Source organism: Columba livia, chromosome 1 (genome assembly GCF_036013475.1).
Source record: "Columba livia isolate bColLiv1 breed racing homer chromosome 1, bColLiv1.pat.W.v2, whole genome shotgun sequence".
NCBI classification, from domain to species: domain Eukaryota; kingdom Metazoa; phylum Chordata; class Aves; order Columbiformes; family Columbidae; genus Columba; species Columba livia.
Genome location: NC_088602.1, coordinates 27,977,896 through 28,004,741, shown reverse-complemented (window position 1 = coordinate 28,004,741; position 26,846 = coordinate 27,977,896). Strand labels below are relative to the sequence as shown.

Here is a 26,846-nt window from a genome sequence, read left to right as displayed (position 1 = left end):
TAGCAGTGATCATGCTACATGTCCTCACAGTGGGCATTTGGCTCAGCAGTGAATGCTACAAAATTCAGAGGAGAAAGCCAACAGCCAGACAAAGTTGGTACTCTGTAGATATGGATAAAAGATCCTTGTCAGCTGTTGGGGGTGGCTGCAGCAAAAAGAACATTTTTTAGGGAAATATGTTTAGGGAAAGAGTTTTCTGCTCTTTTATGGGCATCTTTAAATGTTCATTGTAATTACGTTGTTCAGAATAGTGCCTGGAGCAGGAATGCAGCCTTACTGGACCTCTTTAACAATGCATTTCTCATCCTTTCTCTCAGAGGAGTTTATACTGTCAGAGTATGTGAATCTATAGAAAATATGGATGCTTGGGAACTGTGCAAACTGCGAACATTTGTGGTCAGCAAACTGCTGGTGGGATGTATGGGAGTCTACAGTCTTGTCAGTACTTAGCACAATGTACATCCATACTAATGGTACAGCAAGGCACTTCAGATGAAGTGATCATAGAGGCGGCAGTACACTGTGCATCCTCGTCTAAATTTGATCCAAAAATGTTGTGTAAAAATTAAACAGTTAATACAAATTGACATGTAAAAAGGATAGTATGGACAGCAAGATGAAAAAGTGCATAACCAGTAGTGACTAATAAAGTGCACAAGAGGAAAATAGTCCTGAGCAAAGCTGGAACACATCTTCAGCTGGAAAAAAGGCTAATGCACATGATGACCACTCAAGGCCATTTAGTCCAGACTACTGCTTAACACAGGTTAACCACAAGGGCAGATCAGATTGCTCAGGTCCTTGTCCAGTCAAATCTTAAATTCTCCAGGGATGGATATTCCACCACCACTCACAGCAACCTGTGTCTAGCCACTTGTGAGCTTTTTTCCTGGTATCAGCTGGAATATCTCACATGACAATGTGCAACCATTACTTCATGTCATTCAAATGTGTACCTCTAGGACAAAACTGGCTCAAATTATTTGTGAATGACAGCACTAATATCCCCCATTAGTGTACTCTTCTCTAGGCTGAACAAACTCAGCTCCCTCAGCCTGTCCTTGTACATTATGTGGTCCAGTCCCCAGTCACCTTGATGGGCTTCACTAATTCACTTCAGTCAGTTAATATTTCTTTTTTGTTGAGGACCTCAAAACTGAATTGAATGATGAAACTATTTATTTAAATATCAGGAGAGTCACTTCTTGTCAGGACTGACTGACTCTAGACGTAACAAGACCTTTTACTCAGGTACTTGTAGGTTTACTAGGTTTTAAGTATTTAACATTTTCTATGTAGGTGATTTTTTTAATTATTTGATTGTTTGTGGGGCTGGCTCATATGTGTCTTCGTATGTTTAAGATTTGATCTAGAATAGTGTTCCCATTTCCAAAACTGGGGCCAAAGAAAAATGTCTTGTTTTGATTATGATAAAAAAAGTCGGGAGACTTTTTCTTTGGGAAAATGCTTTCAATGGTGCCATGACCTTCAGTTAAATATGGGTAGCCATATGTGTTTTTTGCTATTCTAGTAAAAATCTATCCTAAATTTTAAAAACCTTTGTAAATGTGTCTTCCATCTAAAACAGAGCTACAGACTGTGCTTTGGTTCATGGTTTCCATCCATAGGGTCACAACCAGCCATAATCAGGGACTTCTAGTCATAGTGGCAGAGATGTGATCACTGGATGAGGACACCCCTGCACTTAGCAAACCAGGAAGCTTTTACTTTACCCTGTCTTCAAATTCTTTGCCATAGCATTTAGGATCAGCAACAATTTAGGCTAGATGGAACAGTGCTCTGCGTGTATTTAATGGCCTTTTACAGTGTTTAGACAGAGTACAGAAAATAAAGGGAGTTCTCTTACTTAATGATAACTGCCTGAATGTTCATTTTACATACACTTTTATTAGCTATGGGAAACGTCCACAGGGAACACCTTAGAGCTGCAAACAAAGTCTCTGCTTTTACAGGATAATAAAAAATAATCATATATAGACAAGCATTCAGTGCAGTCAGATGTTTTCTTGTAATCATAATAATTTGCTGATGGAAGCAGGTTTTGGCAGGATCCTGAGATACTCTTCAGACTTTAGCCCTGTTTTCAACGGAGTACCATTGTGCTTGCTCCACTAGCATTCAGATGTTTCACATTTTAAAATTACAATCACATCACTTGAGCATAAGGAAAACAGAAAACACGTGTGGTGTGTGTGCAAAGCTTAGCTTTAATGCCTTTGCTTCACTGTAGAAGCCTAGGCTAAAGACACCTGTTGTTTTTGTTTTATTTTGTTGTTTGGGTTTTGTTTGTTTGTTTTGTTTTCTGTTGTCTTCTCTCTCTTTTATCTTTCTTCCATTTTTATCAGGTGTGGTGAATGTTTCACCCCCACACCCCTACTCCTGCCCCAGTGGTCTCCTGGGTTAAAGGTTTTAAGTCTTCCCTCAGGCTGAAAAAAGGCAGGTTTTCTATTCACTGTGCAAGAACTTCAGCTGTAAAGCTGCAGTGCTAAACATTCACATGGCTCTTGGGGGACAGAATTTAAGCATTTCAGGAAAGAAAGGTGTTTTGGATGCTGAAACTCGGCCTCATGTAGAAACCTAACAGAAGCCATGAGATAGGCTTCTAAGTGCTTGTAAGACGCAGTGTTTGAGACTCACTCCTCATTCCATTTCTGCTGTACCTCTTGCCTAGGCTGTCTTAGTACTGCATAAAACACAATTTATGGAGAATTTAGGTTTCCTGTATGGTGAATTTTACTTTCAGTACTGTGTACTTAATTTAGACATTGAATCACAGAATTTTTCAATCACTAAACCTCTTCATGGGACTGGGCTTCCAAATATGAAGTTTAGGTCCTCAGTATTGAAATATTCAAATATTTACATGCCTGTTAATAGGAGAGGAAGGGATAAATAGTTTCCTACTTCCCTAAGTATCTACTTCTGGCTTTGCCTAGAGCTGCACATACAATGACAAGCTCATCTGTGCAGGACTCAGAGTTTTGAGCAACACTGTAAAGGCCTTTCTGTGTTTCATAGACAAGTTATACATTCATTTATTCTGCCTGCAGGTCTTGTATCTCTTTGTGGATCTAAGCCTTATGCACACTTGAAAACTGTATTTCTTAATATTAACTACATGGTATATAATATATATACTAATATAAAAATTACACTAATAACACTGAGAGAACGTAGTAAGTGCTGAGAAAGATAAGGAACATGCAGATGTTTGGAGATACAACACTTTAATGAATATTAGCTTGCAGTACTGTACACATTGGATACATATTACTTTATTAATTAAGGTTGTCTATAGGAATAGTTAGGATATAAGCCTTGCTCCTTATCCTCTCCACAATATTTCTGTGAAATCAAGAAACTATTTTCTGTATTAAATCAATTTTGATAAATACATACCATGAACAGTTTCAGTGAAGACATTGGGATTAAAGGATATTGAGTAAAATCATGTATGCTCCAGTCTTCATGTAAACCTGTTGAGCTTAATAGAGATTTACAAACAGTAAATGAGGATATAATTTTTCTTTGAAGAGATTTAAAGATTCCTGTGCAAAAGTACCTGAAAAAATGGACCAATGCTTTTGGCTGGCTAAATGTCTCTTTCTACAGTATTGTAGACCAGAGTTCAAAAGCAAAAATATGCAGAATTTCTGTACTTTATCTCCTTATTTAGGTATCTTTCCATAGCCCCTTACTCTGAACTGGGGCACTTAGCACATTTAGTTGTCCTGATATGGAGATTAAATCAAAGTAAACATAAAGAAAGCAACTCAGGTGCCTACAAAGAGGCACCTGATCCCATTTTTGAAGTCTGATACTTACAGAAAGGTTGTACCTAAATAAATATCCTACAGGAAACCTGTACCTCTTTTTTCAATGCAATGGGGTGGCCAGTTTGGATACATGGGGCATCTAAAATGGTGCTAGATGCTTCTGTTTAAGCGCTTGATATATTCCGAAAACACGTTATCTTTCATAGAATAAATCATAGGATGAATTCATAGAATCATAGAATGTCCTGAGTTGGAAGGGACCCACAAGGCTCATCAAGTCCAACTCCTGTCCCTGCATATGACAGCCTGAAAATTCACACCACGTTTCTCTAGATCGTGACAACTACACCATCACCATCTACAGTCCACTGATATGGACAGCTTAGGCACAAACCTGAAGTGGTTTGGATGAGCATCTCAGATTAATTTGAACTTTATTCACCCCACTAGCCAACTCATATTGAACATAAAAGTCAATCCAGGGTTACAATTTATTTTTGGATACAGTCCAGGCTATTTTTTTTTCTTGGCTTGTACTCCTTTACCAAAACCCTGTTTTACAGAGGCAAAAAAAAAATAGAAGAAAAATAGCTAATAAGATAGTTGTAGCAAGTTAAATCTCCTTTAATCTTCCACTATGATAATGAACTGCAATTCATTTGCATTTCTGAACATTTTGCAAAGAAAATTCAAAAGACTGCTTAAAAAATTTAACGGCTAATTACATATATTTGGAATTTATAGAAGTACTGTGAAAGTCAGTCTTCTTGCTGTTCAAATTATGAAAGAAAGTGTGTGGTCTAAAGATACTAGCTACTGTCCCTTTTGAAGACACTGCATTATGGGAACAGCTATCCCACTTAGATGGATGCCTCACTGCATAAATACTCAAGCAACTGAACAGTCTGATGCTATTGAACTGGGTGGTGAAACAAGGCCATAAATATTTGAGGGGCTGTTCAATGCTGACTGTCCAGATCATTTGCACCTGACATTCCATAGTGGGTTAATTATATATGTATAACACCATAATTCATAATGACATGCCTAGACTCGGTTTCATTCGCAGCTATCACTGTTTCTTAGAAATTACACATTTTCTTGAACCCAAGAGTAATTGCACTGCTGACACATAATCAGCACTGAATACTCTCAGGTCTGATAGATTATAGTTCATCCAAAAGGCTAGAATGCTCCATAATCCTTGTATTGTTCATTACCTTTTCACTGCACTCCGGAGGCATTACTAAACTTATCTTCACTGCTTCTGTGGGGGAAGGAATTAAATTTAATTGTACAGATGAGAAAGTGAAGACAAAGGGTGAATTGAGGTTAGATATTAAGTATTCTTAGTGTTGAGTTGTGTGCACAGTTAGGTTGAACTCGCAATTCTCAGACTCAGCTTGCTTGAGTATAACTGTCCTGGGAAGAGAGCTGGGACATAAATGGCACCTCTGACCATGTCAGTCCCAGCTCTTTGCCTGACCTGACACAGAACTCAGACACTGTGCACAGTTGTTCCCTTCCCAAACACCCATTTCTCTGTCCACAGGGGAAAGGAGAGGGTGTGCTTTTGATTTTATGCATATTCCTTTGAAATAGCTGTATTCTGTTAACAAAATATGCTCCAGAGATTGGAAGACCCTGAATTATGCCAGGATGCCTCTCTGTTCCTTTTGTTAACTTCACATACCTTCAGCACAGATCAGTTCATCAGCCCAGGTGTAAAACAGAAGAGAGATTTCAAGCCTTATCAATGTTTACTGATTTCCCTGGGAATTACTTTGCTTGAGGGAGTTTTTGATCATTAGCAGCTTGTCTGACATCATGTCGTGCCAGTAAAAAACTGTAGATTGAACAGTAGAGCAACGTTGAGTTTGTCCATGTGGTGGCTTCACAGTCCAGTGAAAATATGTTCTTCAAGAAACATACTAAAAGGTTGGTTTTGAATTTGGCATGCAGAGACTGACCCCAAGGAACCTCTTGCATCACTTAATGGTAAGAAACAAAAATAGCACAGAGCAACCAACCTTTTGTGGGAAAGGTAAGGACAAAATTAGCTAGGGATTCACGAATGTTTTTAAAACCAAATATAGTTCAGGATAGTGCCTTTCATGTCTTTCTTTGACAAATCTTGATGCTACTATTTAGAGTGACCCTTAATAACTATATTTATAAACAACAAAAGACATTGCGGAGATGGCGTAACATTTTTGTGAAGTTTCACAGTTGCTGGAAAATGTGTTTGATTTTTGCAGTTGTTCAAGATTCAGTACAAGAAAGGAATTTAGACAAGATGTATTTAGGATTTTTTGTCTTAGAACTTAATACACCTGTGAATGCATTTCGTAGGGGAGTTATGTTTTTGTTGTTTATTTCTTTTGCATGGGAATAAGAAACTTGTTCCTTACTAGGTAGCTGTGACTTGATAATGAAATCAGTCAGGATAGATCCAGAATTTTTACCATCTGAAAATTATTTGTAAGCCTTCACAAAAAAAATATAGTGTCTAAACCAAGGCTTTATCCAAAGGGACAGAGAACATTTGTAAGGGTACTGAGCTCCTGCTCTGCCCAAAGTTGAAAGGTGTGAATGTGCAAACTGAGTCTTACTTTGTGAACAGAAAAGTAGGTCCACATTTTTTAAAATGCATTTCAGTGTCTAATATTCAAAGATATCAAGATGGAAATACAGTTTCAAAATCTAAGTCTACGGATAGGTATATATATACAAAGCTCAGGGGTCAGTACTGGGGCCAGTATTATTCAATATATTCATTAACGATTTAGACGAGGGAATTGAGTGTACTATCAGCAAGTCTGCTGATGACACTAAGCTGGGAGGAGTGGCTGACACGCCAGAAGGCTGTGCTGCCATCCAGTGGGACCTGGACAGGCTGGAGAGCTGGGTGGGGAATAACCAGATGAAATTTAACAAGGCAAAGTGTAGAGTACTGCATCTGGGCAGGAACAACCCCAGGTTCCAGTATAGGTTGGGAAATTACATGTTAGAAAGCAGTGTAGGGGAAAGGGACCTGGGGATCCTGGTGGACAACAGGATGACCATGAGCCAGCACTGTGCCCTTGTGGCCAGGAAGGCCAATGGCATCCTGGGGTGTATTACAAGGTGGGTGGTTAGTAGGTCGAGAGAGGTCCTCCTTCCCCTCTACTCCGCCCTGGTGAGACCCCATCTAGAATATTGTGTCCAGTTCTGGGCCCCTCAGTTCCAGAAGGACAGGGAACTGCTGGAGAGAGTCTAGCGCAGGGCAACAGAGATGATTAAGGGAGTGGAGCATCTTCCTTATGAAGAAAGGCTGAGGGAGCTGGGTCTCTTTAGTTTGGAGAAGAGGAGGCTAAGGGGGGACCTTATTAATGTCTATAAGTATACAAAAGGTGAGTGCCATGAGGATGGAGCCAGGCTCTTCTCGGTGGCAAACAATGATAGACAAGGGGTAATGGGACCAAGCTGGAGCACAAGAGGTTCCACTTAAATTTGAGAAGAAACTTCTTCTCAGTGAGGGTGACGGAGCACTGGAACAGGCTGCCGAGGGAGGTTGTGGAGTCTCCTTCCCTGGAGACATTCGAAACCCACCTGGACATGTTCCTGTGTGACCTCATCTAGGCGTTTCTGCTCTGGCAGGGGGATTGGACTAGATGATCTTTTGAGGTCCCTTCCAATCCCAAACATACTGTGATACTGTGAAAACTAGTCATGCCAGTTTATATGTATTAATGTATCTACATACACAAAAATATACAGATTGATCATATGTAGTATATGATATCAGTTACTGAGTTCTTAAGGATTTTTAAAAGTCTGATGAGGTAATTATAATGAAAGCGGGTGTTTTTCTACAAAAGTTTGTATTTTATTTCAGTGCATTTTGTTCTTCAACAAGAAGCATTTTAATTTTTCTCTATTTTATTTGCTTGGAAAAAATATTTTTACAATATGTAGGGTTTGTTTTAGAAGAAACAACATTTTTGGTCAAGGTTCAGAAATGTTTACTGCAAAAAGAAAAATATATTTAGCACAAAGATTCCTTTTTTTTTTTTCTGATTAGTTTTTTTCTTGCATTAGGCAAACTGGACTTCAGTCAAATGGTTGCATTTATCAGCTTGCATTTATAATACTTCACAATGCTATACAAAAGCTCCCCATGGTGTCTGTCATTCGTAGGGCCTCATGTGGTCTCTGGGATTCTTGCCCTGAATTTATCTGTTTTATTCCATTAAAACCATGGGGTGTTTAATGAAATTTGTTTCTATCATCTCAGCCTGTTTCAAAATATCCATGCTGTTATTTCTCTTTTACTGCTCCAGTATCTAGTTATAAACAATACAAGTGCTTGAAAGACTCACCTTCAAATTTTCAATGTAAGTCCTTGATTAATGAGGTGAAAGATCTGCATAATGTTGATAATTTCCTTTCAAGTGGCAATAAATGATGGGGAATGGATAAGTGAGAGTATAAGAGGCAGGTGTGAAATCTAGCTATTGTGAAGAGATAGGAAGGGCACAGTTGGAGCAAAGAGGCAACCAGAACATCACAAAGATTATCCACCTAAAACAGTGAAATCTTCTGTGGGTGGAATTACTTAAGCTAAATACAGGCACCTGGAAGTTAGGCATCTGTTTTATTTCAGCCTGATCCTCCATGGTTCCACTTTCAGTCAATGAGAAGATAGAGCCTACTACAGATGACAGGATTATTGTCTTGGAGAAGCTTGCTTCCTCCCAGGGAAGTAAAGAGACCTTTGGCCAATGAACTTGACCCTAACCTGACTGTCTAAAGGCTCTTGCTTTTAGATTTACTCCTTCTATTTGTCTGGTTCCTCTTGGTACTTTTTCCCCAGTACCTGTGTGCAGGCTGGTGACGTCCCTTATGCTTTGTTGAGATGTCTTTCTTGCTGCTGGACATAACATTGCTGCTTTGGCATATTGATAAGCAGACAATGCCTGGACTAGAGATCTCTTTTGTACCTGTAACAACACACATTAGACAGTGTCATCTCTGCATGTCTTCTGCTCTTCTATCATGTCGGGTCATATTCTGGAATTGCCCAAAAGACTCCTTAGATAATAAAGTCAGGTTGTGTCCAGCTATCCATAAGTCTTCTAAATAGAGAAGGGAAGTGTGCAAGGTGACAGAGGAAATGTTGCACTTATCTCTGGATATATTTTTCTTTCTTTTTTTAAACGACAGATTTTCGTAGCCTTTTCCTGATTTTCCCAATTAATGTAACAGAACAAAATTGGCATATTGTATCAGACCCAGCGAAGATAAGAGCTGACTGACTTCCCCCTCCCTGCCCCCCGACCCTTCCTTCTTGCAAAAATATACTCTTATGATCTACAACAAGATTTCAAGACCTCTGACTATATAGCCATAAATTAATCCTAAACAGCATAACTTGGAACCCCTGGGGTTTGTTCGTAGAATAGCTCCATCATGTAAGCTCACCACACCTTAGAGAAGTCTTCAGTTTTGCAGAAAGGCCCTGGGATTCAGAGTATGCTTTTCTAGGATAACTCTTCAGGCACACTTGGGGGTATTTACAGAACTCCAGAGATCCCAGTTCTTCCAGCGTTCATTGCTCTAATTGAGGACGCCTAGGATACCTAGCCTTAGAGATCTGATACCCCCAAAGACTGATCTCAGCTTTCATGGTGAGATTGCTCTGGAGTTGTAGATTTTGGCAATCAGCCTTAGGATTTTGACCCTTCAAAGATTTTCCTTCAAAAAGACATATCTGGAAGGCTCTACTGTGCATGCATCGATTGTGTGTCTTTCAACAACACAGCATCCATCAGTCAGCCTAGCTTCAATTTCTCTGGAGTCTCGTAAGATCTCAGTAACTGTACTTATATACGGACTTTGCACTTCAATGCTTTGGCTGGCAAGAAAGACTAAACTATCACATTTCCAGTACAACCAATAAAAATGTAGGATGTCCAGTCTTTCATAACCATTTGCTTAAAAAGAACAAGCCCTGCATCAGGATGAACATAAAAGTTGTCTTAAATGAAGACATAAATTTAGAACTACAACCATTACAATGTCAAAGTAATCTCAGAACCTTCAGCTGCTGAATGACTTCAGCATTATGGGTAGTTTGGATTATTTGTATTTCTAATTCATAATGATCAAATTTGCAATAGCTGTATACTCTCTTCCTCTGTTTATAGTAGGTCAGTATTTCTCTGTTAATGTCAACTGTACAATTACATTTTATTTTCTGAAGCCCAGGAAGTGTTTGGAAGAACAGTCTGGCTTTTCACTCATCAAAGAAATAAAATGCAGCAGCATTAGTCAGTGTTTCTTTTTCAAACTGTACATAATTCTATTATATTTTAGGAAATGCTATCAAAGCATAAGATGCTGAGCAACAGTCTTATGGAGAACAGCTTTGTTGCATTTGTGTCAGTTCATGTCTTTGGCTGGTAATGAATCACAGAATATCTCAGCAGAAGACATTAATGAGTCTACAGTCTCTTGCTTAAGCATTCATCTTATTAATGTCCCAACCTATTTCTGCTCCGTTTTTAAAGCATATTTTAAAGAGAATGCATAGGTGTGATGCATTACAGAAGAGTTTATTGAATTCTATTAACATGTGTATTTATTTGGAAAAGCTTTTTTATTGGGGGATTTTCTATCAATGCAAGTGTCTGCTTTCTGTGCCATAGCAGTCTACCCAATGTCAAGATCCTGGGGCGATGTCTGTATTATTAAATAAAAAAAGATCAAGGAACTGTTCTCTAATATTGAGACTTAGGCGCCATACCCGTATTACATAGTCTTTGGCTCCAGGTCTCCTCTGAGCCTGGAGCCAGGTATTCTCAAGCTTCTGTGGCACAGTGGTTATTTTTATGTTCTGCAGTTGGAGCAGGGGTGATTCAAAGCAGTGTATGAAATGTGAGGGGTATATTGTTGCCCTCAAAACAGCTGCTTTTATGACCTGATGATGTGTAACATTATGCCTAGAGGGAAGCGGAAGAGCAAGCAGAGATATTTGCAAGTACATGGACTGTGTGTTGGAGGTTCAAGGGGACTGTGTAGCGAAGGGGGAGCCAGACCTGTTGTCATCATCTTCATTCTGTGTGTCAGGTGCCCAGCAATTTGAAGAGTGGTTGTGTCGTTTCACAGGCCAAAATGGACAGGCATTTAGGAGCCTGCCTACTAGCCCTGTGAAGGGATGTTCCCTTTGTGATGGCACTTGGGCAGTTAACAGCAGCAGTGGATGTTGTTAGTGGACATTGATACATGCCATGAATTAATATTCAACAGTTTTCTCATTGTGACTCACAACAATTGATTGTAGCTAGAAAATAAATATTAGCTTCCTAACAGTGCTATATTTTGTGTATTAGTTTTATCTGGTATCCTGTCTAGGCTGTTGTAGACACTAAAATGGGCATGTCCCACTTTCATGTCTACACGTTTTCACCATGGGCTTTTCTGAGAATATGTTTCCCCAGCTCTGCAGAATGTTGAAATACTGATGGTGGTGTGGCTGAAAATGAACCCTCTGAAAATAAAAGTTGCTGAACTAATGAGATGATTCAGATACTCCCAAGACTTATGATTACAGATGATGACACAAAGAAACAAAATGGGAACATGCATCTGAGATTTGAGGGGAGAAGGTAGTGAGGAAAGGAGCCTCTCCCTTTGAAAGCAATCAGGAGACAGAAAGACTCAAGCCAAACCACTATGAACTGGCATCATGTTTGAAAGAAGACACAAGTTTTCCACGCAGTCAGCTAGCTCATTGAAACAGAATATTAAGGTTAAAGGTGAACTAAACCCAAACTAGACTGAGGCAGGACTTTATATGTGCTCGCATGAAATCTGTTCAACATTTTCTAAAGCAAAACATGATAAGCAGGTGGAGAAAAACTATGTTGAATTAGCTATATCTCAGCATGTAATGTGAGAGACTGTTCTCTTTTGTCATGAATTTTGTCACTTTAATGAGCAAAACAGTAAGAAATTCCTTTAAGAAAATAATTAACTGTGAAAAACTAAAATCTCTATTGTTCTTGTTATCAAAAAACTCTGTAGATAATAACATGAAATATGAATCTAATGTTCCATGTTGTTTTATCATACCATATTATCCAATAATGTGGAGGTTTTAATGTTTATGGCATTAAGAGTCTCCACACAGTTGTCTCTGGAGCTGTTAAATCAAGTTCATTTTAGACAACTTGCACAATTTCTCACTGGGATTGAATATTTCTGTATCACTTCATGTACAGTGCAATATGTGTTCTGCACACCTGAAAACAGTTTCTATTCCTTCATGTGACAGGACAAGAGGAAATGGCCTCAAGTTGCATCAGGGAAGGTTCAGATTGGATATTAGGAAACATTTATTCACGGAAAGGGTTGTCAGGCATTAGAACAGTCTGCCCAGGGAAGTAGTGGCATCACCATCCCTGGAGGTGTTTAAAAGATGTTTAGATGAGGTGCTTAGGGACATGGTTTAGTGGCAGTGTTAGGTTACAGTTGGACTTTATGATCTTAAGGGTCTCTTACAACCAAAATGATTCTATGATTCTATGTCCCAAAGGAAGGAATTATCAAAAAATATTCTGCTGGAGACACTACTCTTTCCTGTGGAAAAGGGAGACTTTACTTCAGGATTGACAACAGCATTGGAAATCCTCTTCCATATTGTGTGGGTTCCAACTGAAATAAATTAATGTGTTGGATTGACTCCTGCAGTCATAAATTTTCCAGTTTGAATTATATTGCAGCAGATACCAAGGACAGAGTTGGCAGTTGTGACTGGTTTTAAGACACTTTTTATAATTATTAGGAGACTATAGGAAAAGAGATTAAAGCAAGCCAAAGAAGTTGTCCTTGTACAAGCAGATGATTTTTTTCTGGTTTTGCCTGACAAATTAATTCCAGAAACGTTAATGAAAGATATAATTTCACCTAACTAGATATGTAATTTAGAGCACTTACTTATCCACCTTCATTTTATAATTAATGTAAGGAGAATCAGTCCATTGTGAGATAAATGTCTAGAATAGTGACAGCCTTTTTATTTAATATTCATTCTTAATGAATTATGTTCTATTTACAGGTTTTATCTGGGGTGAAATTAAACAGATGTGGGATGGTGGACTACAGGACTACATTCATGATTGGTGGAACCTCATGGATTTTGTAATGAACTCCTTGTACTTAGCAACAATCTCTTTGAAAATTGTTGCATTTTCAAAGGTAAACGTTTTTAAAAAATCAACAAAATAATTAAGATAAAATAAATTGGGCTTCTTCAAACATTTTTTTCTGAATTTGGAGGTTTTGAGACACAGGGATGCAAGAGATGTATGATATGCTCATTGAATCTTTTGCAGCTATAACGAGAAGCTAGACCAGAGTAAGAGTAAACAAAACATTGCAATTTATACTTTCTTCTTCTTGGTCCAGGCAATCTTTTGGTATTTTATCATGAACAGTCATACTGTAATTTTCTTGGAAAATGAAAATCATTGCTAATATATAATAATGTTTGCACAAAATTATGTTTTATGTTAGTCTTTGCCTATTTTTCAGTAAGAAACTATTGTACCTAAGATAATTTTATGCACTATGCAAAAATTTCAGAGAACACTACAAGAAAAATATTTACTCAAAATTAGGGGAAAAATAAAAAGATGTAGAGCAACATTTTGTTTTGAAAATGTATGATAAATGCAACATGAAGAAGTAAAGCTGAAGGGCATAAAATGATCACTTGAAGCTGGGTATGTTCATTTTCTCACCCTTTTCATGCACTTTTATGAATAGTTTTATATTCCTGTTCTTTGAAGTATCTTCCAGCAAAACAGCCCTTCTTTCCAAAGCCATGGAACATGTTACATTTTGTATATATTCAACATGAATCCATAATATGATAGAAATTCCTCAGAAAATGAAATATTTTAGTCAAAAAATGGTCTCAAAAGCAAGGAGACCACATCTGAAAGGAAATGAAAGCATTTCTTAGCATCTATTATGGAGCTCTTATAACATCCAAGTAAAAATAACAAACCCCTTTCTACTGGCCACTGTGATCAACTTTATATTTCCGCTGTTTCACGTTCCCTGCCACCAGCCACCCTGTATGCATGCAAAGAGATTCTCTCCTCTGTCAAGATCCTTTTTGTCTGGGAAAAGGAGAGGGATGTCGAGTGGCCAGTTATAGCTCCCTATCCTCAAATCGCAGCTATTCCTGATGCAGCCCTTTCATAAGTACAGAGGATCACAGAAACTTCTAATTCATATCATCTTGTGTCTGTTCACAAGGGTCAGTCGATCAGGATAGGGATGAGCAAAGACCTGAGCAAAGACCTGTTCACACACCAGCCTCCCCCCGTGACAAAAGGTTTTCTGGCTCTCTGGCTGCTATCCTTCGGAAGTTTTCTCACTCAAAGAAATTTGGAGCTGTTGCCTGAAAGAGCAAGATGCTCAGAAGTGTGAGGAAAGTTGTCATTTAAAGGCCATGAAATGTCTTTTTACATACAATGATGCCTTATCATGAAGTGACTGGAAAATAAGTAGTTATTTTACTGTCCTGTGTAACAAAGCAAGAAGTTCATTGAAAATGCATTGCAGATGGCCAGTTATTCTCTTTAGAATAAGATTAATTGGAAGACATTATAATCCTTTCATTGCTTCTGCTTTACAGTAATCAGATTCCAGGGTGACAGTATCTAGGATAATGTGCATCCATTAATCTCCAAATTAAGGCTTGCATGCCAGCCATAATCAACATAGTGCATAAAGCAATATCTTTGGTTCTGTGGCTATTAGTTTTTAACTGCACATGCATTCAAATAACTTTTTGTTTCTTAAAAGGCCCTCAGTTGTGGTAGAAAATGAAACACATGATGATGTAATGAACAGAGTAATGCAAATGTAATTTAATACCCAGCCATATTTTTCAAATGCCTACAACAGGTGAGATTGAAAGGATGACAAATGTAACCAGTATGTTTTGATGTAAAACTTTTATTTTAATTTCCTAAACCTTGCAAGACACATTTTTCTAAAATACAGCTTTTCTGTATTTATGGAATCAAATAGATAAGCTTATTTCCTAGGTGCATTCTACCTTCCATGAATCAATTCAAGCCAGCTTTAACTAAACCCCTTGAATAAAATTATGAGAGTGCCTTCATACTACTCCCATGTGTGACAGATGTTCCTAGAGAAAAAAAACATAGCGTTTATTTCCCATTTGAGGCTCTTTGACTGACACGGTAGTTAAGCAGATGTATATTATTTGCAGCAGCTGATGGGATAGAGTAAAATACACCAAAGAGTGTAATTTCAGGATGAGACGACTGCTAAAATACCTCAGTTATCTGTTCCATTGCCAGTCTTCAAATAAAATGAGTACCTCTCATATTTTTCAAAGGTCTATACTTTTTGTCTTTGATTGTGTATCAACGTGAGAGATCTTTTAAAATTATCCAGTATATCCACTGAAAATTCTCTCTCCCCAGTAAATAATGTGATTATAAATAGTACATTGTCACATGTCCTATGAGAGTACAAGATGATTGATTTTAAGCAACCCATCTGTTTTGATAGAGGGTTATAAATATAAATAGAAATGGCTGTGCTCTAAAAAAAAAACAAATCACTTTTTTGGGAGATAATTTATTTTGTACTGATGCATAAAGTTAGGTGCAATGCCAAATTATGTACAGACCATGTTTGCTTTATCTTAAAAGTGTGTTAAACCTGAGCATTGGACCTAGTGCTGCTTGTTTCCACTTCTGCGAGAGATCACATCAATTTCCTATTGCTGATTATGTGTCTCAGCCACAGACATGAAAAGCTAGTAGGGAAACAGGTTCCTATTCAAGGCAAGAACTCTGAAAAGTTACTAAAAATACATTATTTATCTGGCTTGATGATCATTGTGTCTGATGTACTCTGTTCAGTAGTAAATAAGATTATGTTTCTCTTGTGCCACTGGTTCTACAGAAGCTAACTTCTTCTTATTATTATGTGTTTGCGTTGGAAGGGGATTTTGATCAATGTTTCCCCATATTCACAGACCGAATGTCCATTTACATAGTTTTAACCCCCTTCCTCCCTGAAAAATTGTAGGCTTGATTCCTCAGTGTAATTAATGTTTTAAAGCTCTTTGTCAGACCATGCCCCACCCTCTTCCTACTGCTGCTCTGAAATTCAGCATAATGAATGCAAAGATTGGGACATACATTTTAAAATAGGAAGAGTTCACATTCACATGTGACCTTTCAGAAAATGACTTAAAGTTCTTTTCCTGAGATGGGTATTATTTAACCTTTCTTCTTGTTATCAGAAGCAAGGGCTCACATTTGATCAAGGTCCAACAGCCCATTAAACATTCAGATAGCCTGTTCTCCAAGTCTATTTGATCTCTCTTGGTGATTTCATGAGACCTACAGTTCATGACTTTTATTTTCATGGGAAAACAGTGATTGCTCAGCTTTTTTCTCACAAATGATTCTGGTAGTAGATCTGCATTTGAATTCTTTTGAGTAAGTATCAAGAATTATTATGGTGTATTCCCTAGCTGATATCACACAACCATCATATATTTGCTTTGAAACTCCACTATTCATATCCTACTCAATTTGTTTTCTGATCTTTTTAATTTTAATTGATGTGCCACGTACATTTCTTTCAACAAAAAGCCAATGATAGGTATTATTGAATCATGTTAAATCATGGTTAGCTTTGTTACATGTCGAAAGGTTGTATTTGCATTTGAACTGGGGACAGAAGTTCAGCAGGGTCACAAAATAGTAAAAGAAAGACTGCAAGGTATCAACATCATGATTTGCAACAAGCTCAGCGTTGTTATATTCACTCTTCCCATTTTCTGTTCCCTAGAACAATAACCATTTATTTATTCTGTATAGAATAGAAGAACATCAACAGGCATGAGTGAGAGAACAAGCAGTTCAATTCTGAATGTTTTGGGCTGTTTGGTACTAAAATACAGTTTTTCTTTTTTCATATTTTCACTGTTTCTGGTTTTAATATGCCTAGTCTTTTTGCTCCTCTGCTTTCTTTACCCTTTCACATATGAATTGCTTTGTTCTCCTGGCTCTTCTTTGATATTTCTAGATTTCTCTTCAGCATCCTCTAGTGAGTGGAATCAAAAGCGTTCTGTTGTCAGAGCTCTCATTTTTTTCTTTGTATTATTTGCTGTCTTATTTTGGCTAGTATATTTCACAGGTCATTTCCAAAGTTTCTTCTGAGGCCTTCACCTTTCTCACCAAGTATTTTCAGTCTCTTAAGTCACATCTCTTCAAAACTGGAATACAGCCCTCACTCTCTGCCCACAACCATGAGACCTTTTGCATCATACCCACACATGCAGGAAGCACTGAAGCCTGAGAAAGGTGGAGTCAGTTAAGCTTAAAACACAGTTGTGCCTTTGGTTTCCCTTTTACAAGAGGTCATTTGATCTTTTCTTTCTGTTTTAACAGACCGGTTTTGTGTCTCAATCCAGAACATCATAGATAAAGTCCTTTCTTTTCATCTTTCTCCTTAACCTCATCTCTTCTGGAAAAGGTGATATTGAATTGATCTTGTCAGACTATAAGGTAGCCTCTCCCCTACCCCAATAATTAGTGAGGAGAAACAGAGGAAATTAAAGAGCAGCTTGTCTGATCTGTTTGGGATATCTGCTGTCCTACTACTCTAGAAATGCTCATTTTTCTTTGCTGACTGTAAAACAAGGTGACAGGGAGCACAGATGTGGCTGTTCATACCTTATTGGTTTAAGTTGGTCCTTTCTCTCTTACTGTACTAAATGCCATCCTTATTCGGCGTCCTGTAGTTCCATGTTTTTCTCATATGAGTATTTCCTTAGATTTCCTCCTTCCCCCTGGCTTGTTTAAATTCCTTGGAATCTGCCACTACTTGCCTTCAACTAAAATATGTCTGCAGTAGGACGCTTTTGATTCACTACCAAAAACTCCATATCTTCCTAGTTTCAAATATCTTCTTTAAAATTTTTCATTAATATATTTTACCTTATTGCCCCAACACACATTGTGTACTTTCGCTAATGTGAACATCTAATGCACTGTTCAGCATCTAATCTTTGCTTGTACTGACACTTGTTCATAGTTACTTAATAGATGCAAGTTTTTACATACAAGGATTGTAAAGTGTCATCAGAATACACAATAACATACTGTATAATATTATTCAAAGAAAGGCATTGTAGCCAACATGCTGAGGAGGCCTCACCCCTCTTTTCTTAATAAACACAGAAATATTTTTCTCCTTCATTTTCTTCTCGCTTTCGTGTCTTAGTTTTCAGTAGGTCAGTTCTGTTTTCTACTCCCTGTTACTCCATCACCAATCTTGAATCAATCAGAATTAGACAGAAGGGTAATAGTGGATGAGGCAAAATAGCATCTCTCTTGGAGCTATGATGCCAAATGCAGTAAGACTTGATTTTACAGCATGATCATTCTGGGAGAGGCTAGTCTAATGAAGAGAGTACTGACCTATGACTCCAGCAGGTCTGGATTTAATTCCATACCCTGTAAAGAACAAATGTCACTGGTGGTTGAAGCGTAAAGCTGAGCTCTTCCATGGACTGCTATTCTCCAGTTTTGCATTTCTCATTCCCAGAGACCAAAAATGGTCAGATAGTATGTTTGCTTGTACATGAATAAATAAAACTGTGCCAGGGATTGCTGTTGGGTACTGGGACTGTCTCACCTGCACTAGCAGTTGGTTAGAGCAACTGCAGCATGGTGGGGTCCTGTGCCAACTATCACTGTCCAAAATGATGCCCAGTTCCCATCTGCAATTTGAATCATAGAATCACATAATCATAGAATGGTTTGAGCTGGAAGGGACCTTTAAAGGTCACCTATTCCAACCTTCCTGCAATAATCAGGGGCGTCTTCAACCAGATCAGGTTGCTCAGAGCCCTGTCCATCCTGATCTTGAATGTTTCCAGGAAACCTATTGCAGTGTTTTACCACCTCATTTAAAAAAATACTTCTTTATATCTATTCTGAATCTACCCTGTTTCCATTTGAAACCATTACCCCTTCTCCTGTTCCTACAGGCCATATTAAAAAGTCTTCCTTCCTCTTTCTTATAACCACCCTTTAAGTACTGAGAAGCCTCAATAAGGTCTCCCTGAACTTATCCAGGTTGAACAACCCCGAGTCTCTCAACCTGTCCTCATAGGAGAGGTGTTCCAGCCCTCTGATCGTCTTGGTGGCCTCCTTTGGAAAATCTCCAACAGGTCCATGTCTTTCCAGTACTGAGGGCTCCAGAGCTGGACAAAGGACTCTAGGTGGGCCCCCACCAGAGCAGAGGGGCAGAATGACCTCCCTTAACCTGCTGTCCATGCTCCTTTTGATGCATACCAATATGCGACTGGCCTTCTGGGTTTCAAGTGCGCACTGCTGACTCATGTCCAAATTTTCTCTAACGGTACCTTCAAGTCTTTCTCCACAGGGCTTCTCTCAATCCCTTCATCCCCCACCTGGTATCAATAGTGAGGGTTTCCCTGACCCATGTGCAGGACCTTGCACTTGACCTTGTTGAACCTCATGAGGTTCACATGGACCCCCTTCTCAAGCTTGTCCAGGTTCCTCTGGATGGCATCCTGTTACTCAAGTGTGTCAACCACATCACTCAGCTTGGTGTCATCTGCAAATTTGCTGTGGGTGCACTCTATACCACTGTCTGTGTCATTGATGAAAATATTAAGCAGCACTGGTCCCAGTACAGAGCCCTGAGGGAAACCAGTTGTCACTGATGTCCATCCAGACATTGAGCCATTGACCACTACTATCTGGATGTGACCATCCAGCCAGTCCCTCATCCACCAAACAGTCCACCCATCAAATCCATATTTCTCCAATTTAAAGAGAAGGATGTTTGTGGAGGTTTGTGTCAAAGGCTTTACAGAAGTCCAGAGAGATGACGTCCATAGCCCTTCCTTTGTCCACTGATGTAGTTACTCCATCATAGAAGACCACTTGGCTGGTCAGGCAGGACCTTGCTGAAGCCATGATGACTGTCTTGAATGATCTTCCTGCCCTCCATGTGCCTTAGTATAGCTTCTAGGACGATCTGTTCCATGATCTTCCCAGGCACAGAGGTGAGGTTGACAGTTTGGTGTTTCCCAGGGTCCTCCATTCTACCCTTTTTAAAAATGAGTGCAATGTTTCCCTTTTGCTAGTCCCCAGGGACTTCACTTGACTGCCATGACTCCTCAAATATCATGGAGAATGCCTTGGGAACTATAATACAGCAGCCAGTTACCTCTGGACTCTGGGATGGATCTTGTTGGGTCTCATAGACTTATATATGTTTATCTTTCTCAGGTGGTCTTGAACCACCTTGAGAGCAGTCACCTTCTTAGGAGGGTGAGTTTGATGTGGAAATGTTGTGATGCCTGGCTATATTGTTTCATGTGGCCCCAATGACATGGAAGAGTCCACTTACTATGGAGGTCATGCTCAGTAGGTCTGCAGGATGCATCTGAGTGGCCTAGAGCATGTAAATACAGACCGTACCATAGTCCCTCTTTGAAATCTGCTTCATATTATTTTATTCCATGGTTTTAGAATGCTTCATAGCACAGATTCTCTGCTCTGATATGTTCTGTAAAACAGCTTAATGAGACTAAATAAATGAGTTTGCCACAGTACTTAAGCCTAGTTGAAAATAGCATCTTTCATCTTCAAGAAATTTTTTGGTGGAGTATGAACAGTAGAGTTGGAGTTCCAGGGGTCAGACTCTTTGATAATGAGACACACAAGCAGTTTGCTACAGTTCATTAATAAACAGCTTTTTCATCATTGGTCCAGTGTTTGTGATTAAGCTATATACTTATTCCTTGATTAAATGTTTTGTTCCAACTTGCCAAAGTTCTTGCAGGTTTCTATCCATCATTTTGTGTCTGCACTGTTCTCCGAAGAACTAATATACCCAATTTTACAGCTGAAAGTTTCTGTAATTCTAAAAAACCCATGTATTCAAAAACTGCTTCTTTTATTCTCAGTCAGAATTATTAGACTTATTTTGCCACTGTGAAAATTATAACCAAAACCAAAACACAGGCAAAAAGCTAGAAAGCATAGACCATCCTGCACATAAAAATGAAGGACAAGTACATGGGTACAGCTTTTTTTTTTTTTTCTAAAATAAAAAACTCTGCTGAAGATATACTGCTTTCCAAAAGATGTTTAGTTTTATTGTGCTATCTGCAAATTAATTGAACAGCTTACAAAGAAGCTGGCATACTTGTTTATGCATAGAAATAGAGGAATAATTTCTTCCCTTCTGCTTGTTTTCAGTATAGTGGGTTAGTTCCACGGGAGAGCTGGGACATGTGGCATCCAACCCTGGTGGCTGAGGCTCTGTTTGCAATTGCAAACATCTTTAGCTCCCTTCGCTTGATCTCATTATTCACTGCAAATTCTCACCTGGGACCTCTACAGATATCTCTAGGAAGAATGTTGCTGGACATTTTGAAGTTTCTTTTCATATACTGCCTTGTACTGTTAGCTTTTGCAAATGGATTGAACCAGCTGTACTTCTACTACGAGACAAATGAACCTGGCAATTGCAAAGGAATAAGATGTGAAAAGCAGAATAATGCATTTTCAACGTAAGTGGACGATCTGTTTCTATCCTCCCCCTCTGTCCCTTATATTTTAATCACTTAGATGTTGTTTACAGGAATGAGGCTGCTTTCCATTGGTATGACAGTGGTTTCCTGACAGACACATCAAAAGTTACCCTAATAAAACAAATATTAACATTACATCAGTCTGTAATAATGCTCATCCCATACCACAGTGAAATCTGTTCAATTCAAGATATCTCAAAAGATAAAACAAAGAGGAGGGAGAGATAACCTGAGATTTGAAAGTACACATTTAGAATTAAGGGAAAAAAAGATCACAAGATCAGAGCTTGCTTATCGAGGCAGCTGTTGCTCTGCACTTCTTACGTATCTATTTATGGGCATTAAATAAGTTTGGTGTTCTAAAGCATGAAGATTCCTTGTAAATGTGATAAATTGAGGCAGGAAAAAACATTCAGTCTAGGCTTTTATTGACCCTGTGTCTACTCTACACAATCAAATACAGTATTCTAATTTTTGTTTAAAACTATATTTTTCTTTCACTTAAAAATCAATTTTACTTTACTCTGTTCTGTAGTTCATCTATAGTACCAAAACTACCAAATAAATAATAATTCTTTATCTCATCTTTCAACTTCCAATCTGAATCAAACTACTGCTATGAATACCTGTTCCCTATTATCTTCTATGAATCATATCTAGGCTGTTTTAAATATACATTTATTACCAATGGCTTCCTTCTCAAACTAAATTATTTTATTAAAATAACATCTTTTATAGAATTTTAATCAAAAAACTTGGCTGAGATGCAACATGTTTATTTTGCATGTTGATAACATCTAAACTTTGTGTGATCAAAAGCACAGAGAAGATTTCCAGAGCTGAACATTGAGGGAAGCAATATTTTTCCTCTAGGAGGTAGTGGGGACTACTCATACTAGTGCCAGAAGATGGTGTCAAGGCAAACTGCTATGCCTTATGAGCCTTTTCTGCCACTGTGAGTAGGGGAGAATAGTGGTTGTTTGATTCGTGATCAGACAAGAGACTCCAGAGCCATACCTTACTGCTAATACACACTGTTTTACAAAAGCAGAGATTCAGGACCGATAGTTTTAATCAGTAAAAGCATACTGCCCTCTCAGGTACCTCTGCAGGATGACACTGTACTAGATTGCATGACAAAGTTATGTTTCACAGATTATACCACAGGGTGGAAAAGGGGCTGGAGGGTTAATTTTTGCTTAATTTTGGACAGAGTACAGGGCCACCCAGGGTGGTACAAGTCCCCACAGTTCAGCAGCCTTCCTGCTCTGGGTGCAGTGGGGACAGTGCTGGTGGCCCACACATCCCATTGAGTCAGGGTAACCTGCATTTGGCATCAGGGTAAAGGAACAAGAGAGAGGCCATGAGGAAAACTCACTCCAGTTAATCTCAAGATATGGGACCAGAGAAGCAGAAAATTTAGCTCCAAACTTTTCGAAAGCAACTGGGCTAACCAGGGCCCATGCTTCTGACCTATAGTGTAGCTGAACATTGTACAAAAGTGAAATTATGTCAAGCTACCTAGTTGCAGAGGATTTTTTTTTTAAGTTAGTTATTGTTATTTAGCTTCCTAGCTGTTGTCCCAAGCTTCTATAATGGAATATCATGTAATATAATTTATTTATAAAAACACAAGTTTCATTTCAGAGCTGCATTTTTGTGTTTTTAATGTCTCTGTTCTTTGGAAGACAAAACATATGCTAAAGATAATAATGTTCTTCTCATTATACAACTCCTTTTATCTCAGTGGCTCCCAACACAAACTAGAAATTGCATAAGCTGACAACATTAAGTAGGTGTGAGGATACCATAATTATTTTAACATCTTGGTGTAACACGATCATTTGAGTTACTACCATCTATGGTCAAGGCAAAGGTCAAAATACTTCAAAGGCAGGTGTTCAAAATAAGGTATCTAAAACTTTATTTATCCCTCAGAAGTTTGAACAAAATCAGCCTTTTACTCACAAGCTTATTTATAGATTCAGTAATGTATATCTACATATTCAGATTTGAAACATTAAGTCATTGTTTCCCTAGAAAGATATTCTGTATGTGTTGCCTATAGTATGTTAAGTATCATTTGTCTCAATCAAGTCAAGGACTTTTGTGTGTTTGAGGAAAAACTGTATTGTTACCATGCATTTATTTATTTCGGGTTTTGCTTTTCAGATTATTTGAAACGCTGCAGTCATTATTCTGGTCTATATTTGGACTCATCAATCTCTATGTGACCAATGTGAAAGCAAGGCATGAATTTACTGAATTCGTTGGAGCCACCATGTTTGGTACCTATAATGTAATCTCTCTGGTTGTTCTACTCAACATGCTAATAGCCATGATGAATAATTCTTACCAGCTTATTGCTGTAAGTTGTTCCTTATCCTTAGATCATTTATAATAAATAGCTGCTGTCTGTTCCCACATCCCATTTTTCTGACAGTAAATCTTTTTTACAGACAGAATATTGGGGCAAATTCTCTGATCTGTTCTAATTCTTTTGCACTGTTCTGGAAGGACACAGAAACCAGACCCCAGCTGGATTTGCCACAGGGGAATTTCCCCACAACTCTAAATGGTGGCCCCTGCTGCAGAAGCTAGCTCATGGGTTGAGAAGGGTCTCCTGAAGCTTCTGGCAAGTGGCAAGGGACTCTGCCAAATATTGTCTGTCCCTACTTTATTTTCAGTACATTATATTTATTAACCTTTAAAAGTCTTTTCTATTTGGATTTTTATATATTGTCAATATATAGTTAATAGAAAATGGATACCCATGTTTCAAAGACAATTTTGGACACATTGGCAGTTCAAACTAATGGTCATTACTTCTTACTCAGCGGTGTCCTCATTCAGCAATTTATCCTTACCAGAGTTATTGGCTTATTTTTATTTCTCAGCTGTCTATTAAGGAGATTAATGAAAATAAACACTGTTTCGTCATGATATTTCAAATACGATCATGCAAAAAGCAAACAAATAAAAGAAAGCTTCTCAGTCTTAAGATTTTAAAATGTGCTTTTTTTTTCCAATCTGGAAGTTAGAAGTTTTTCCACAAAAGAAATATTAACTACATGTGTTTATAAAATGCTAGCTGGCAAAATCTGGTACACTATATACTAGCATCCATCACAATTCAGACTGCAGGTAGAAAAATTTACTACTACACTTTCTAAATCAGTGGTTTGATTACTGTATATCTGGCTTAATATTAAATGCTAAGGCTAGACCTGTAGTTTATGTTCTTGGCTACTATGTTGTCCGCCTCTAAAAACAGTGATTTAAACTTCTTGATTGGCTGCTAGGACTTAGCAAACTTTTCATGGATTTTAGTTTGTTTTGTTTTCTTTTTTTCAAACTTTTCAATGTTTTTCAATATTATATAGAATCCAAAAGAATAATGAAATTTCAAATAAAAATAATTTTAAATCAACGACCTATTCCAAATATATAATTCTGAAGTAAGATGAAAAAAAGATACTTAACTGTTCTAAGTAGCCTCATGATTTGATAGATAACCTATTTGTGAAATTCTGTGGCTGGCAATTACTAAGAAAGTACGTGAGACTTACAGCCTTGTGAAGCTTCTACACAGCAGAGTAATTAGAGTGATCTATGTGGTATAATGATGAGCTGCTATTATAACAAAACATCTTTTCCAGAAATATAGCATTTTTCTGCTTGTAATTATCCTTTGTTGTTTGAGAGACTTTTAATTATTTAAAAGCCTGTAGCAAGGAAAGAAAGGTTGAAAGTGGATATATACTGTACATATCTAACATCTCTCTTCTGAAGTAAAGCAGCTTAGCTTTGTTTTGCATTAAAGACCTTCTGTCAAAAGAAGATGCCAGTATTTTAAACAAGAAAATTCATTAGTATTTCAGAGTTGTTCCAGTTTTAGGCTTTCAGATTTTTGTAGAGGTTTGTTTCAGCTCCATAATTACAGCAACATCTGTGCTGGTGTTGTGTTTCTTGTGTGCAGGATCATGCAGACATTGAGTGGAAGTTTGCTCGAACAAAACTCTGGATGAGTTACTTTGAAGAAGGAGGAACTCTGCCCACACCTTTCAATGTCATACCAAGCCCAAAGTCACTCTGGTATCTGATCAGATGGTTATGGAGACATCTTTGCAAGAAAAAAATCAGAAGAAAGCCTGAAAGTTTTGGAACAATAGGGGTAAGTCCTGTTATACTCTGTCTGCAGTCCTCCTCTTTGCTATATAGATGAGTCTTTCTCAGCCTTACAGAGCATACAAACTTTCAAATAATATGTATATGAGATAGACAATAATTCTACCAGAGCATGTTTATTTTTTGCATTAATGTAAATGTATGTGACTGAAGAGAAAGCATCATTGTATTCCTGAGCAATGGCAATATGAATCATGATCATGCCTCATCTACAGATAATGCAAGAAAGATTAAAAGCAATACAAATATGAGAGATCAAATGTGTGTACTTGTCTACCAGTCCCAGAGGTCTGCTTGATGATCTCTAGATCAAGTGCTCCGGTTCAAGTATCATTGACATATTGTGAACCACAGACTCATGTATAAAATATTTGTCATGGGATATTATCTCTGTCGCTCTCTTGCTCTTTACATGCAATTAAATGGGTTTACCATAAAAGCATTCTTAACAAAAGCTGCTGCCATTAAAGAAAATATTTTGACATATAACAGCATTTACTTGGAATTGCTTACTTGGATTTACAGGCAGAATTATTTCAGAATCAGATTGGTACCCTATTCTAATAGTGATGATAAGCAGTGAAATTTCTAGAGAAAAAAGTAGGGGAAAAGACACACAAGGGGAGCGAGAATAGTCCTGCATCTGGATTCAGCAGGTACATGTGTAATATCTCAGCCACAGACTTTCTCTGGTAGCTGCAGTAGGTAAAGCAAGTTTGAATTTGTCCCTCCTAGCTCTATTCAGTTGAGATACCTCAGTCAGCAGCACAGTTTTTCTATATTGACAGAGGAAATATCCAGGCGGCAACCTAACCCACCAACAACTAAATCGTTTTAGTTATGTTTTTTGCATTTCCCATAGCGAGCAAGTCAGTACGTCAGTAACTAGACTGCATTTAGCCAACTCCAACATGAAGAAAACTATTGTAGGCAAATGTGGATAATGGCACTTTCCCTATACCATAGGTATTTGGTGAATAGAAATATTTTCAAGTACATTAGGAACTAGGATAGCAAAGCATTAAGTGACAGTATGAGAGTGTCACTGTGGGTAAGGGGAAGGAGAAAGGGTTATAGTCCTCATGCTGTTGACTCTGATAGAAAAACATCCATTCATTTCAAAGAAGCCAGGGGATATAAGACAATTATTTGCTGGACCATTACTCTATCAACCTTTT

The 26,846-nt window shown here is 38.0% G+C and overlaps 1 protein-coding gene across 4 annotated transcripts in view; it reads left to right on the top strand.

Moving 5' to 3' along the window:
• The window catches only part of TRPC4 (transient receptor potential cation channel subfamily C member 4), a 152,189-nt gene that overhangs the window by 112,795 nt on the left and 12,548 nt on the right, over positions 1-26,846 (top strand). For all 4 annotated transcript variants that reach the window (XM_005501865.4, XM_065052368.1, XM_021286884.2 and 1 more), the window contains 4 exons: positions 12,898-13,037; positions 21,146-21,459; positions 23,653-23,848; positions 25,460-25,654. In XM_005501865.4, the coding sequence (XP_005501922.2) occupies positions 12,898-13,037; positions 21,146-21,459; positions 23,653-23,848; positions 25,460-25,654 (845 nt within the window). The remainder of the gene's footprint in view (positions 1-12,897; positions 13,038-21,145; positions 21,460-23,652; positions 23,849-25,459; positions 25,655-26,846) is intronic.